This window comes from Schistocerca piceifrons, chromosome 7, assembly GCF_021461385.2.
Source record: "Schistocerca piceifrons isolate TAMUIC-IGC-003096 chromosome 7, iqSchPice1.1, whole genome shotgun sequence".
Lineage (NCBI taxonomy): Eukaryota > Metazoa > Arthropoda > Insecta > Orthoptera > Acrididae > Schistocerca > Schistocerca piceifrons.
Window position 1 is genome coordinate 316,017,018 of NC_060144.1, and position 14,501 is coordinate 316,031,518.

General features: G+C 47.8%; 1 protein-coding gene across 2 annotated transcripts in view; it reads left to right on the forward strand.

Moving 5' to 3' along the window:
• LOC124805308 overlaps positions 1 to 14,501 on the forward strand; it is a 68,632-nt gene that overhangs the window by 11,080 nt on the left and 43,051 nt on the right. Inside the window, exon 1 of one of the 2 annotated variants that reach the window (XM_047265825.1) lies at positions 6,958 to 7,082. The exons of the other annotated variant lie outside the window; for it this stretch is intronic. Coding sequence (XP_047121781.1) covers positions 7,061 to 7,082 — 22 coding nt within the window. The 5' untranslated portion in view covers positions 6,958 to 7,060. Of the gene's footprint in view, positions 1 to 6,957; positions 7,083 to 14,501 lie in introns of those variants that run through there. 2 annotated transcript variants of the gene reach the window in all.

The window sequence follows — 14,501 nt, forward strand, 5'->3', positions numbered from 1 at the left end:
AAGAGCTCAGATGGTAAACCAGTCCTAAGCAAACAAGGGAAAGCTGAAACGTGGATGGAGTATACAGAGTGTCTATGCAAGAGCGATGTGCTTAAGGGCAATAAAATGGAAAAGGAAGAGAACGCAGATGAAGAGGAAATGAGAGATATGAAACTGGGTGAAGAATTTGAGACAGCTACGGTCGCAGGTTCGAATCCTGCCACGGGCAGGGATGTGTGTGATGTCCTTAGGTTAGTTAGGTTTAATTAGTTCTAAGTCCTAGGCGACTGATGACCTCAGAAGTTAAGTCGCATAGTGCTCAGAGCCATTTGAACCATTTTTGAAGAATTTGACAGAGCACTGAAAGACCTAATTAGAAACAAGGGAATTGGAGTAGGAAACATTTGGTTAGAACTACTGATAGCATTGGGAGAACCAGCCATGACCTGGAGTGCAAGACGTTTGCAACAGGCGAAATACCCTTAGACTTTAAGAAGAATATAATAATTCCAATTTCAAAGAAGGCAGGTGCTGACAAGTGTGAAAATTGTCGAACAATCAGTTTAATAAGTCACGGCTGAAAAATATTAACACAAATTCTTTACAGACGAATGGAAAAACTGGTAAAAACCGACCTCGGAAGAATCAGTGTGAATTCCGCAGAAATGTAGAACACATGAGGCAATCATGACCGTATGATGTATCTTAGAGGCTAGGTTAAGGAAAGTCAAACATACATTTGTAGCACTTCTAGACTTAGAGAAAGCTTTTGACAATGTTGACTAATCTCTTTCAACTTCTTAAGGTGCCAGGGATGATATACAGGGAACGAAAGGCTATTTAGAATTTGTGTTGAAACCAAATGGCAGTTGTAAGAGTCAGGAGACACGAAAGGGAAGCAGTAGTTGAGGAGGGATTGAGACAGGGTTGTAGGGTATCTCCGATGTTATTCAATCTATATATTGAGCAAGCAGCAAAATAAACAAAAGAAAATTTGGAATAGGTATCAAAATCATGGAAAAGAAATAAAAACACTGAGGCTTGCCGACGACATTGTAATTCTGTCAGAGACAGCAAAGGACCTGGAAGAGCAACTGAACGGAATGGGCAGTGTGTCGAAACGAAGATATAAGATGAACATCAACAAAAGCAAAATGAGTATAATGGAATGTAGTCGAATGAAATCAGGTGATGGGAGGGGATTTAGATTAGGAAATGAAACACAGTAGTAGATAAGTTTTGCTATCTAGGACTCAAAATTACTGATGACGGTCGAAGTAAAGAGGATATAAAATGTAGACTGGCTATGGCCAGGCAAGCGTTTCTGAAGAAGAGAAATTTGTTATCCTCGAGTATAGATTTAAGTGTCAGGAAATATTTTCTGAAAGTGTTTGTGTGGAGTGTATCCATGTATGAAGTTGAAACATGGACGATAAATAGTTTAGACAAGAAGAGAATAGAAGCTTTCGAAACGTGGTGCTACAGAAAAATGCTGAAGATTAGGTGGGCAGATCACGTAACTAATGAGGAGGTACTGAACAGACGTGGGGAGAAGAGGAATTCGTCACTCAACTGGACTAGAAGAAGAAATTAGTATTTTGGCTAACATACCGTCATAGCCAGAGGTGTTACTACTGTTTAGTGACAAAATGGTCTTTGTGGTTTCTCTAACAGATGAGTTGACAGATCTGCATACGTTACTTTCTTGGATCTGCTTTCGATGGCCATTTTTTGTCCTCGTGTTTTCAGTGACTGTTAGAAAGAATTCGTTGAATTTAGTAACCACTGATTTGAATCTCATTTCATTTGTCTGGCTGCTACTGTCATCTGGGTGCTCAGTATTATCTGCCTGGCCGAGTGTATTCATTTAATGCCTAATACTGCTCCAAATTACTCTTGAATTGTTTTTTATATTTTGAGTTTTTATGCATGGTATATCGTTTTCCCATTCTGATTACACACTGAAGAATTTTGGAATACTGCTTATAGTTCGTTTTTAAGTCTTCATTGTATCTAATCCTTCGAATTAAATAAAATTCTCTCCTCCTAGTACACGATAGACAGATATTCCTAATCTTCCCTCGGCCAATTTAAATACCTCTGACCCATAGTAAAGGAAAACTGGATTCAAAAAGTTCTAATAATTAAATTTCTTGCCTACTAATTGTCTTTGGTAACTTCTACCTATTTTTGACCCTTTAATTTCTCTCTGAAAAGCATAACTGAAACAAGATTTACAATTCAATGAAGCTGTACCTTTCTTTGTTAAATCTAATTGATGGGAATGCTTTATTGCTGACATCCACTTATTATGGGTTTCAATCTATTTCATTAAAGACAGTGAGATTTAGAAATAAATTATATAATATTGCTCTTGCCCACGTCCTTCTATTCTTGTTGGGAATGTTATGGGAAGCTCAAACCACATATGGACATCAGTAATTCAGTATGCCCTCGATTATCCGCAATGAAGTATGTATTAAAACCTCCACATATTATCCCTTCACAGTTATTTCTACTAATTGCTTAATGATGTTTAAAACATTTCCTGTTTGGGGATTTTAGAGTGTCAGAACTGCTGTCTCGAATGTTTCCAGTTTTATTACTGACGTACAGCACTCAAATAGCTGTGCAGTGCTTATTCACATAAGCCTATAATCAAGACTCTTTGCGAAGGCCCTCATCTCGTTTTCCTCATCTTCAACTTCTGCGTCTTTCAAGTGATTGTCTCTTATGCAGAACATACCTGTAGAAATATCTTTCGATTTTTGAGTGTTTTCTGTTTAACACCCATCGGATGATACATTATGATTAAAAAAATCTACTTATACTTTATAGGATAAATCCAAATGTGTCACGATTGTTAAAATTTTTACTCTACAAACCCAATTTACTGCTGCAACTGTGTCTACAGTTATCAAGCGGCTCTGTCTTTCGGAAACACTCACCCTAAGAAAGACTTAGTGAAAATATCGGAAATGACAGGAAATGACAGGAACTGGGCAGACACCGCTCTGGTCATATTCAGTGGTTCTGTAAATTAACTATATAAGTTACCTCTTACTTTATAGATTCAGATGCAGCCCATGTCATGTGTGGTGCAAACGAGTGAAGGATGACTCATCAGTCACAGCCATGTGTGATCACTCCAGTATGCTGAGCGGCTCATAAAGCTCTGCCTTCACACGTTCATCGGAATGCTGTTGCAGGCAGCAGGATGCTGGGGAAAATCCGACAAACGTGAAGTTTTCGCGATTTCGACATGGTGTCTGTGTTGTCGAATATTCGAATACCACAATTGAGAAATAGATCTCGCGTCCGTAATTACGGATAGTAATAATTAAGAGAGTATAATCGACGAAAAGTGTAATAACTATTGCTTTCAGTATTCAAACTAGTACTCTATACAAGGAATGACAAGCGTAATTGAATGGGGTTTACCAATATTGACTGTCTATTAACAGTTTCAATCCAAATGGATATTTGATCTCCCATGTACTATACAGGGTGGTCCATTGTACGTGACCGGGCCAAATATCTCACGAAATAAGCGCCAAACGGAAAAACTACAAAGACGAAACTTGTCTAGCTTGAAGGGGGAAACCCGATGGCGCTATGGTTAGCCCGCTAGATGGAGCTGCCATAGGTCAAACGGATACCAACTGCGTTTTTAAAATAGGAACCCCCATTTTTATTACATATTCGTGTAGTACGTAAAGAAATATGAATGTTTTAGTTGGACCACTTTTTTTACTTTGTGATAGATGGCGCTGTAATAGTCACAAACATATGGTTCACAATTTTAGACGAACAGTTGGTAACAGGTAGGTTTTTTTAAATTAAAATACAGAACGTAGGTACGTTTGAACATTTCATTTCGGTTGTTCCAATGTGATACATGTACCTTTGTGAACTTACCATTACTGATAACTCATGCTCTTACAGCGTGATTAGCTGTAAATACCACATTAATGCAATAAATGCTCAAAATGATGTCCGTCAACCTCAGTGCATTTGGCAATACGTGTAACTACATTCTTCTCAACAGCGAGTGGTGCGCCTTCCGTAATGTTCGCACATGCATTGACAATGCGCTGACGCATGTTGTCAGGCGTTGTCGGTGGCTCACGATAGCAAATATCCTTCAACTTTCCCCACAGAAAGAAATCCGGGGACGTCAGATCTGGTGAACGTGCGGTCGGTGGTATGGTGCTTCGACGACCAATCCACTTGTCATGAAATATGCTATTCAATGGCACTTCAACCGCACGCGTGCTATGTGCCGGACACCCATCATGTTGGAAGTACATCGCCATTCTGTCATGCAGTGAAACATCTTGTAGTAACATCGGTAGAACATTATGTAGGAAATCAGCTTACATTGCACCATTTAGATTGCCATCGATAAAACGGGGGGCAATTATCCTTCCTCCCATAATATCGCACCATACATTAACCCGCCAAGGTCGCTGATGTTACACTTGTCGCAGCCATCGTGGATTTTCCGTTGCCCAATAGTGCATATTATGCCGGTTTACGTTACTGATGTTGGTGAATGACGCTTCGTCGCTAAATAGAACGCGTGCAAAAAATCTGTCATCGTCCCGTAATTTCTCTTGTGCTCAGTGACAGAACTGTACACGACGTTCAAAGTCGTCGCCTTGCAATTCCTCGTGCACAGAAATATGGTACGGGTGCAATCGATGTTGATGTAGCATTCTCAACACCGACGTTTTTGAGATTCCTGATTCTCGCGCAATTTGTCTGCTACTGATGTGCGGATTAGCCGCGACAGCAGCTAAAACACCTACTTGGGCATCATAATTTGTTGCAGGTCGTGATTAAAGTTTCACATTGGCTGAACACTTCCTGTTTACTTAAATGACTTAACTATCTGGCAAACGGTCCGGACACTTGGATGATGTCGTCCAGGATACCGAGCAGCATACATAGCACACGCCCGTTGGGCATTTTGATCACAATATCCATACATCAACACGATATCGACCTTTTCCGCAATTAGTAAACGGTCCATCTTAACACGAGTAATGTATCACGAAGAAATAACGTCCGCACTGGCGGAATTTTACCTGATACTACGTACTTATACGTTGTGACTATTACAGCGCCATCAATCACAAAGCGAAAATATTCGTCCAACTAAAACATTCATATTTCTTTACGTACTACACGAATATGCAATAAAAAATGGGGGTTCTTATTTTAAAAAACGCAGTTGATAACCGTTTGACCTACGGCAGCGCCAACAAGCGGGCCAACCATAGCGCCATCTAGGTTCCCCCCTTTAAGCTAGATGGGTTTCGTTCTTTGTAGTTTTTTCGTTTGACGCTTATTTCGTGAGATATTTGGCTCGGTCATTATATGTGGACCACCCTGTACAGTGGGGTGCTACATGTAACACTTTCCAACAAAAAGATATGGCACGTACGACGTACACGGTGGATTTGTGAATCCAGAATCCGTGCCGTCTAAACTTAATTACCTCTCATCTTCTAAAGATGACCACTAGTCGTCGTCCCAGTTGGCTTCTGCTCCGCTGTTCACGGGCGCTAACGAGCATGCAATAAACAGTGCATAACAGAGTGGCAAATGGGAAGGTTCGATTGTTACCGTAATGAGAATTGCGAGACGTTAGGATGTCAACTAATTTCGTTTCGTTTGCTTAATCGCAAAATCAGTAAAAACGATTCCTGGAGCCACTCTACTATCAGTGTTCATAGCAAGGTTCCCAGATACTAATCAGTATTTCCCGAACACCATATAAAGTCACAAGAAATGCTTCACACCACCATGAGATTAAGAATATTTGTCTCCCAGGGCAACATTTAACAAACTGTTCCGCCAGTACGCGATATAACATTTCACGCATTAAATCATGTGTTGCTTCCCCAGAAACTGAGCGTAGATTCCTAGCGAACAGTCTTAATAATTTCGCGCCTGCCCGCTTGGGAATGGTTCATCTTATCCACCAATGACTATCAACTGTAACACAAATTTTTTATTAGTCTCTGAATGCGAACTGAAGTTTATAGAAATTACTGCTAACAAGTTCTCAGTACAAGTAACGTCAACAGCAAATTTAAACAGTAAATATAAATAACAAAAGATACACTGCTTGGCGCCAAGCCTAACAGGTGATGTTCCAGCACGATATAGTTTCAACTCACCCCACCGTTCTCACATTCCAAGACCATCTAGGGCTTAGTGGGATGGGTGCTCCTAATGAACCTTGTTTCTTGTTAGCATCCAGTGAATAAAATCTTTCTATATTGAGCGTTGAAACGTGTCGCATGAACTGCACACTTTCGGCTGTGTCGCCGTTTTCAATTGAGTCTGAAATACATGCCGGTGTAACATAGTTAAAAATGCAAAATATGAAACTACCATTGGCTGTTTAGTCGAAAACAGACGTGCTAGGGGAACAGCGTAAACGTTCTTCTTACCATACATCGTTAAAAATGTAATGGGCAACTTAGGAAATGGTAGACATACAACAGGAGTGTAAGTCGTTTAGTAAAACAGTTTACCATATTACCGGACATTAAAATTAAAGCCCGGACATTAAGTATTCCCTGAGCAGCAGTTATGTAACATGCTACATTCTTGTTACGTACGTAAGACCATTTGTGACCGTGTAGAGCAACACGTCACGTCCGTCTGGTGAGTGATAAACTTAAGTGGCAAAACAGGGTCACTTTTATCTTTGACTACTCGATAAGCAGTAGAGTCTACGCTTTTTCTGCACACCTACGTCACGCATTCTCCGACAACCAATGAGCGTTCAGTAGAGTTCTGAGAGATCTGCGTTATCGTAGCGAGCTGTTTACTGAATTCTTGCTCCATCTATTGTGAGCTGTCATCGCTAACAGTGGTGGCAAGTGGAAAATTCTGCATAAGAAAGCGAGAGGTATAATTTGCAGTATACAAGCTTTCTTCAAGCGCAAAACATGTGTATTCACGTACCATAGTTGTTGCTTGGAACCGACAGTAAGCAATGGCCGTCCGTGGCTCGACCTGCACGAACCGCCATCGTTCGTGAATCGGACTGTAACAGCCCGTAATGTTCGCTAGGCTCATAATTGGTATGTCACACCCATGCTGTATCGTGTTTTCAATTTTACGATGTGCTAGTTGTCAGTGTGTCTTTTTCGCATGAAGATCAAAGTTCGCATGTCAGATTAAAACGCTCTGGATAAAGATGGATGGCACAAGGGACTGATAGTGGATCATAAACTAGGAGTGCACTTAAGTTACGATAATTTTTAGACGACCCTGGGGAAAACATGTCTCGTTAAGCACTTTAATTGCACCGCTGTAACAGCGAGTCGACAAGGCAACTATGATGCAATAAATGACGTAAATATTGGCCAATAACTAAAAAATCAATAAATGTCAAACTGTAATTATTCATGCTTTCCCGGCGATCTGTTGATATCTTGGATATTCGGGAATCCAGCAGGATGTTCGCGTCGTTCTCGCACGATGTTTCAACAGCGTGCCTCGCTGTCTTCTTCAGGTGCTACCTGAGACTGGTCCTTGGGCTGCGTGGCTTCTTCGCGAAGAAACTTCAGTCTTCGAGTAAAGCGGAGTTCACAACATATACATGTTTTGCCTCCTATTTATTCTGGTGGTGCGTCTTCTAGAGGTGATTGGCTTCTGGTTGTTTCCACTCTGTCTTCTTCTTCAGTTACAGCCTATGCCGTAAGGAGATGGGGCCAGCGTGTGTTGGCATTGCGCCGTATCTTCTGCCCCAGAGAGCGTATGTACCGGTTCTCGGATTGCCGCGCCTGTTCGTAGAAGCGGCGGGCAACCATACGGACGTGGTCCTTGACTTTGCGGACCTCAGCGAGGTCGTGCAGTGGTCCAGATGGGAAGTCCCGCGGCAGGTGCAGCGCGAGGCGGAGAGCCCTGTTCTGCAGAGATTGTAGTTTCTTCAGGTGGTCGTCTGCCGCATTCCCCCAGACGACAGCCGCGTAATCGAAGACAGGGCGGATTACCGCCCTGTACAACGTGACGCCCAGTCGCGGAGGAAGAGTCGACGTCGGGCTGAGCAGGGGGTAGAGCTGGATAAGTCGACCCCTTGCTTTGTTTACGACGCCCTTCACGAGTGGGCCCCAGGTGAGGCGGCGATCTATGGTGACCCCAAGATACTGCGCTGTCGGTCGCCAGTTGACAGGACTGCCTCCAACGACGAGTGGGGGCAGAACGGCTGGGATGACACGACGGGTTGCAATGAAAAATTGCGTCTTGGCGCCATTGAACTGCAGTTTCCACTTGACGGCCCAATCGGCTAGGGTGTCGACAGCGTGCTGCAACCTCTGGCGAAGTGTGTCCGCGCGCATACTTCGTGAGTAGAGCGCAGTGTCGTCGGCGTACAGTGCTAGATGCACACGAGGGACCGTCGGCGTATCAGCCGTGTAGAGCGTGTACAGGATCGGCCCCAAGACCGACCCTTGTGGCACGCCTGCTCTGATGAGACGGACTGTCGACAGGCCAGTTTCTGCACGGACATGAAAAGTCCGTCCATCGAGGAAGGACCGTAGCAGACGGATGTGGGATCCAGGGACCCCCATTTCGAGAAGTTTGAAGAGCAGCCCATCGTACCAGACGCTGTCAAAAGCGCGCGAGACATCAAGGAAGACTGCTCCGAAGTATTCGCGCCTCTCCAGGGAATCGAAGGCTTCTTCCACGAGTCGGAGAAGTTGGTGCTCCGTAGAGTGGCCCTTACGGAAGCCGAACTGGGCATCTGGGAGTAGAGCTTCGGCGGTGACGTGTTGCTGTAGCCTCTTCAGGTAGATGCGCTCGAAAACTTTCGAGATGGCAGGCAGCAGACTAATCGCGCGATAGCTCTTCGGCTGCCGGAGATCTTTTCCCATCTTAGGAATAGCCACAATCTCAGCATGCTTCCACTGCAGGGGAAAGTGACCGGTGCGAAAGATCTTGTTGAAGATTGCAGCCAGGTGAGTAGAGGCGTCCTCAGGCAGTTGTTTCAGCATGGCAGTGGAGACGTCGTCAGGGCCTGCAGCTCTCTTTGGATTGAGGGCCGTCAGAGCTGCCGAGATTTCTTCAGGAGTTGTGGCCTCGATGTCATCATCGCCCTCCGTTTCCAGATAGCGAGGGAGCCGGTCAGCGACCATCTCTTCATGTTCTGCGTCCAGTGGATCCTCTACAGGCTTGAAGTTCTCTTCAAAAACATCGGCGAGGGCATCAGCCTTCGCGTTTGGTTCACAGACAGTTCCGGTTGCAGTTCGGAGAGGCGGCATACGCTGTGTTCGCCGTAGGAAGTGTTTCGCGGTCCTCCAGGCAGACCCGTCGTCAAGCTGAAGAGTCGCCACACGGCTAGCCCACTCCCGGTTGCGGTGATTGTCCACAGCCACCGTGATGTCGCGCCGCATACGGTTGAGTTGCCGTTTGGTGGCGGGGTTCCGTGTACGCTGCCATTCGCGGTACACTCTGTTCTTCTCGGCAATTTGTGCAAGGAGATCGGGGGGCAGCTGTCGAGAGTGGTCCTGGCGCTCGCGTCTGGGCGGAGCCGCTTCATTGACTGCGGCGAGGGCGGCGTCCGTGAAGTGGAAGAGGGAATCTTCAGCTTCTGCGTCGTCTACAGGTGGCATCCCAGCTAGGGACTCGGTCAGGGTGTGGCGAAAGAGATCCCAGTTGACTCCAGAGAGTGACACCCCACGCCTGGGTAACTGCAGTGGGTCGAGGTCGACGTCAAAAACAACTGGCACATGGTCAGAGGAGAGAACATTCCGTGTCGAGGCGAGGATGCGGTGCGGAATGCCTTTCACGACCGCGAAGTCGACGATGTCCGGTTGTCCATTAGTGGGGAAGATGGTGGGATCATAGGGACCCACTACCACGGCGTCATTGCGATCCACGATTCGGAGGACGCGGCGTCCGTCTCTGTTGGTGAGTTGTGAACGCCAAGCGACGTGCTTGGAGTTATAGTCTCCAGCGATGAACAGCTTGCCTCCGATGGAGAGAAGAGATTCTAAGTCCGCATCTACCCATGGATGCGACGGTGGTTTGTAGATGGCAATGAAGGTTATGGCTCCCGCTGACGTGTGCGCGACAACTCCAATCGCCTCCAGAGTCACGAGCGGCGGCAGTTGAATCTGGTGGTGACGGATCCCATTCCGTATGTAGATGGCCATTCCTCCGCCGGCAGTTGGCCTCTCAGAACGGTAACAGGAGTAGTTCGGCGCTTTGACTGCAATACCTGGTTTAAGGCGGGTTTCGCTGAGCAGACAGATGTCCACGGCTTCATCACGAAGAAATTGACGAAATTCGCCAGCTTGTGTGCGTAGACAGAGGGTGTTCCACGCGACGACCGTGAGTCCTCTAACACTTCCCATAATGAGTAGTGGAGGAGCGTCTGGTGGCTGCCGGAGCGGCAATCTTCTGTGCAGCGGTCAGGTGCTGCGTGAGGACATCAAGCAGTTTTGTTGTGCTCGCCACAAGTGCGGTGAGTTGAGTAATCAGACTGGCGATGTCCGTGGCGGAGGCGGCAGGAGCCGTATCTTCTCTGGCGCCGATGGAAGTGGCCACCTCTTCGCCATTGTATGGGGCTTCTTCTGGGGCGTTGGTTGAGCGACCCCCCGTCTTGCGCCGGCCGCCGCGGCGTTGGGGGCGTGCACCAGACGTCACGGGTAGGGCAGCAGAGGAGGGGCCCGATTCCGGGTCCGACGAATTCTGCACAGGTGGAGTGGCGCAGTTTAGTAGTGGATGTCGTGCCCCTGCGTCTTCAAAAACATCGCGGGTGTGGGAGTCTTCATTACGGCGACGTGCCTGTGGGCCTGCATGGTCGGCGGCATCGCTGTTGGGTCGGCGGGGCGCCAGTCCTCTGGCGACAACCGTGGCGTGGGAGAATGTAGGTTCAGCCTTGGCAGACTTCTTCTGTTTCGCGGCGACTGGCTGGCCTCGCTGACGAGCACTGGCGCGTCTCCAAGCTTCACAGCCGCGGTAGCTGGCAACGTGAGCGCCCCCACAGAGAGCGCACGTTGGCTGCTGCTTCCGAGGGATGGGGCAGTCCTTCGCTGGGTGTGCACCGGCGCACTCCACACATTTTTCAGGCATGGAGCAATGCCGGGCGACATGGTCGATGCCCTGGCACCGGTAGCACTGAACAGGGCCTCTCTTGGCGCGCAAGTCTTCTGTGGTCACCGAGACGTTGGCGAGTCGAGTGAGCTGGTAGAGCTTCCTGTTCTCGGTTGTATCGGTTGCGATGACGAGAAACAGGGGCATGTAGTCACGTGATTTGGGCTGCTTCATCTTGACCACAGTTCTGACACTGAAGTCGAGCTCTTCGAGTTCTTCTTTAATGTGATCCGGCTCCATGTTGAAGGGCAGATGCCGGATGACAATCTTCAGGACGCGGTCCGGTGTGGTGGCGTGAGTGAAGAAAGGGATTGCCCTTTCAGACGCCTCCTGCGTCACGCGTCGATAGTCGTCTGCTGAGCGCAGCGTAATCTTGTACATGTCTCGTCCGGCGACCTTCACATTGTAGACTGCCGTCGTCCAGCTATTGAGAAGCTGTTGCAGCTGCCGGAAGGTCCCTTCGTATTTCAGAACGATCGGCGGAAGTGGCGCATCCCTCCTTGGCGCCGTGGAAGGGCGCGGTGGTTCCTCTGGGGCATCCTCAAGGGCAGCAAAAGTGTTGGCAGAGGATGCCGGCTCGTGAGTGGACAGCACCCGTCGTCACGCTGTATGGCGTCGCTTCGGGCGAGTGAATCCGTCAGCATCGTCAGCAGGCGTTCGTTTCGGTCGCTTCTCAGCCGGTGAGCTGCGCCCGCCGGTAGGGGCCGTATCGTCTTCTCTTCTGCTTTTGCCGGATTGCCGACGAGGTGGTGGTACGGCAGACGGCTCGTCTTCTTCCGACTCCGGAAGCGGAACTGTAAGCGCATCCATAGCGATATCCATCATGTCCTCATTCGTTGCGTGGTCCGTCATAAGTGGGGGGCCAGATGGGGCCGCCGACGTAGCAAGCTCCGCCGGACGGCGATCTGCCACACCCTTCGCGGTACGTAGCTCCGTTCGCTTCGACATCTCTCGCGCGAATGTGCTCTCTTGCTTGTGGGGTGGTCCTTGGGTCGATCGAGTCCAGTATTTATGCCTGGAAGGAGCTGGGCGTTCCCTAATCGGTCCGCGCCGAGTCGAGTGTTCCATCTGTGGTCCGCGCCCGCCAGACTCGGCTTCAACGGACCCCTCCAGTAGCGGATGTTCCGACTGCCGTCGGCGCCCGTTTTGGCCGTCGTCAGCGGTTGTGGTTGTCATCTGAGGTGTGTCAGACCCGATCTGAGATGTTGGGTACTCTATCTCCTGACTGTTACTATGATTTCCACTTCTGTTTCGTGCTGGGCGCTCTTTAATCGGTCAGCGCCGCGTCGTGTGTTCCGTCTGAGGTCCGAGCCCGCCAGACGCGGCTACATTGTCTCTCTCTGGTCGTCCGTGTCCTCCGCCGTCCGCGCCCGGCCTGGCCGTCTTCTGAAGTCGAGTTCATGATCTGGGGTGTGTCAGATCTCGTCTCTAATGTCCGACACCTTGTCTCATGGGTGTTCTCTCGGTCTCCACTTCTATTTCTTGTAGAATCCCGGAATGTCCTGCATTGAGTTTTCACAAGCTCAAGCGCTGAATTCCAGGCGATGGGCAGCCCTCTGTCACCAGTGGTGGCCAACCTATTTATGGAAAGGTTTGAAGAGGAGGCACTCTCTTCAGCCACATATCAACCCAAGTGCTTTTTTAGGTATGTGGATGATACCTTTGTCATCTGGTCCCATGGTAGAGAGAAATTAGATGAGTTCCTGCTACATCTGAACTCTTGCCATCCGAACATTCAGTTCACAATGGAGATGGAGAAGGATGGATTCCTTCCGTTCTTGGATGTTCTGGTGAAGAGAAAGGCAGAAGGCACATTTGGACACAGTGTGTACTGCAAACCTACGCACAATGACTTATACCTACAAGCCAGCGGTTGCCACCATCTGGCACAGAAGAATGGAGTGCTGAAAACACTGGTCCACAGAGCACAAACTCTGTCAGTCTGGCCACAGAAATATAACACTTACAATCAGTGTTCAGGGGGAATGGGTACTCCTCCAGATATATCCAGAAGGCACTTCAACCTGCCAACCGGCCAAAGGATCCAGAAGAAGAACCATAAGAGGCAAAGAAGATGGCATACCTGCCATACGCCGGTCCTATCTCTGCCAAGATCAGCAGGATTCTCCAGAAATATGACATCAAGAGCATATTTTGCCCACCCACCAAAATTGGGGCTATGCTGGGGAATGTAAAAGATGACCTGGGGCTACGCAAGCCAGGTATTTACAACATACCATGCCAGTGTGGGATGTCATACATTGGCCAGACAACCAGAACTGTGGACATCAAGTGTAAAGAACACCAGAGACATACCAGACTCAGGCAGGCAACTAAATCAGCCATAGCAGAGCATTGTCTGTAACTTGGTCATTCAATGGATTACCATGACACCAAGATTGTGACACAGACCTCAAGATTTTGAGACAGTGTCATTAAAGAAGCCATTGAGATTAAGGTCACAGACAATCTAATCAACCGTGACTCGGGATACCAAATCAGCACTGCCTCGAATCCAGCGCTTGAGCTTGCGAAAACTCAACGCAGGACACTCCGGGATTCTACAAGAAATAGAAGTGGAGACCGAGAGAACAGCCGTGAGACAAGGTGTCGGACATTAGAGACCAGATCTGACACACCCCAGATCATGAACTCGACTTCAGAAGATGGCCAGGCAGGGCGTGGACGGCGGAGGGAACACCGGCGACCAGAGAGGGACAATGTAGCCGCGTCTGGCGGGCGCGGACCTCTGACGGAACACACGACGCGACGCGGACCGATTAGGGAGCGCCCAGCTCCTTCCAGGCATAAATACTGGGCTCGATCGACCCAAGGACCAGTCTCAGGTAGCACCTAAAGAAGACAGCGAGGCACGCTGTTGAAATATCGTGCGAGAACGACGCGAACATCCGGCTGGATTCCCGAATATCCAAGATGTCAAATGTCAAACTGCTTACCAATATCGTTTCTGAGCTCCTCACAGTGATACAGCGATGCTTTCCGATGTCTGGCCTGCCAGATGATCCTATTTTCTCCCACTATATACATTTCAGGGACTGATCCAGTCATCTTCATCAGATATTTGAAGCGATGTGACTTGAGAAACCACTACTAGACCTTCAAAAGCAATGTTAAGTGTTGAGGTACCTGTGGACAATCCGAAAAGCGTGAAATTCCCGTCATTCTGACGTACTTCGGTGTAGCTGAGTACCGTTATCAAGTATTCGAGTACCACAACTGAGAACTATAGTAAAATCTCCCGTATGCAATTGCGGATCTGCACGTCCCGACAGTATTCACGAGGACCAGAACTGAAAATGGAATTATTACAAAAAGTTCCAGGCCATCTGATGTGTATTCGTTTCGTTGTCTTCCTGCTGTCAGTACTCGTGAATGATCTC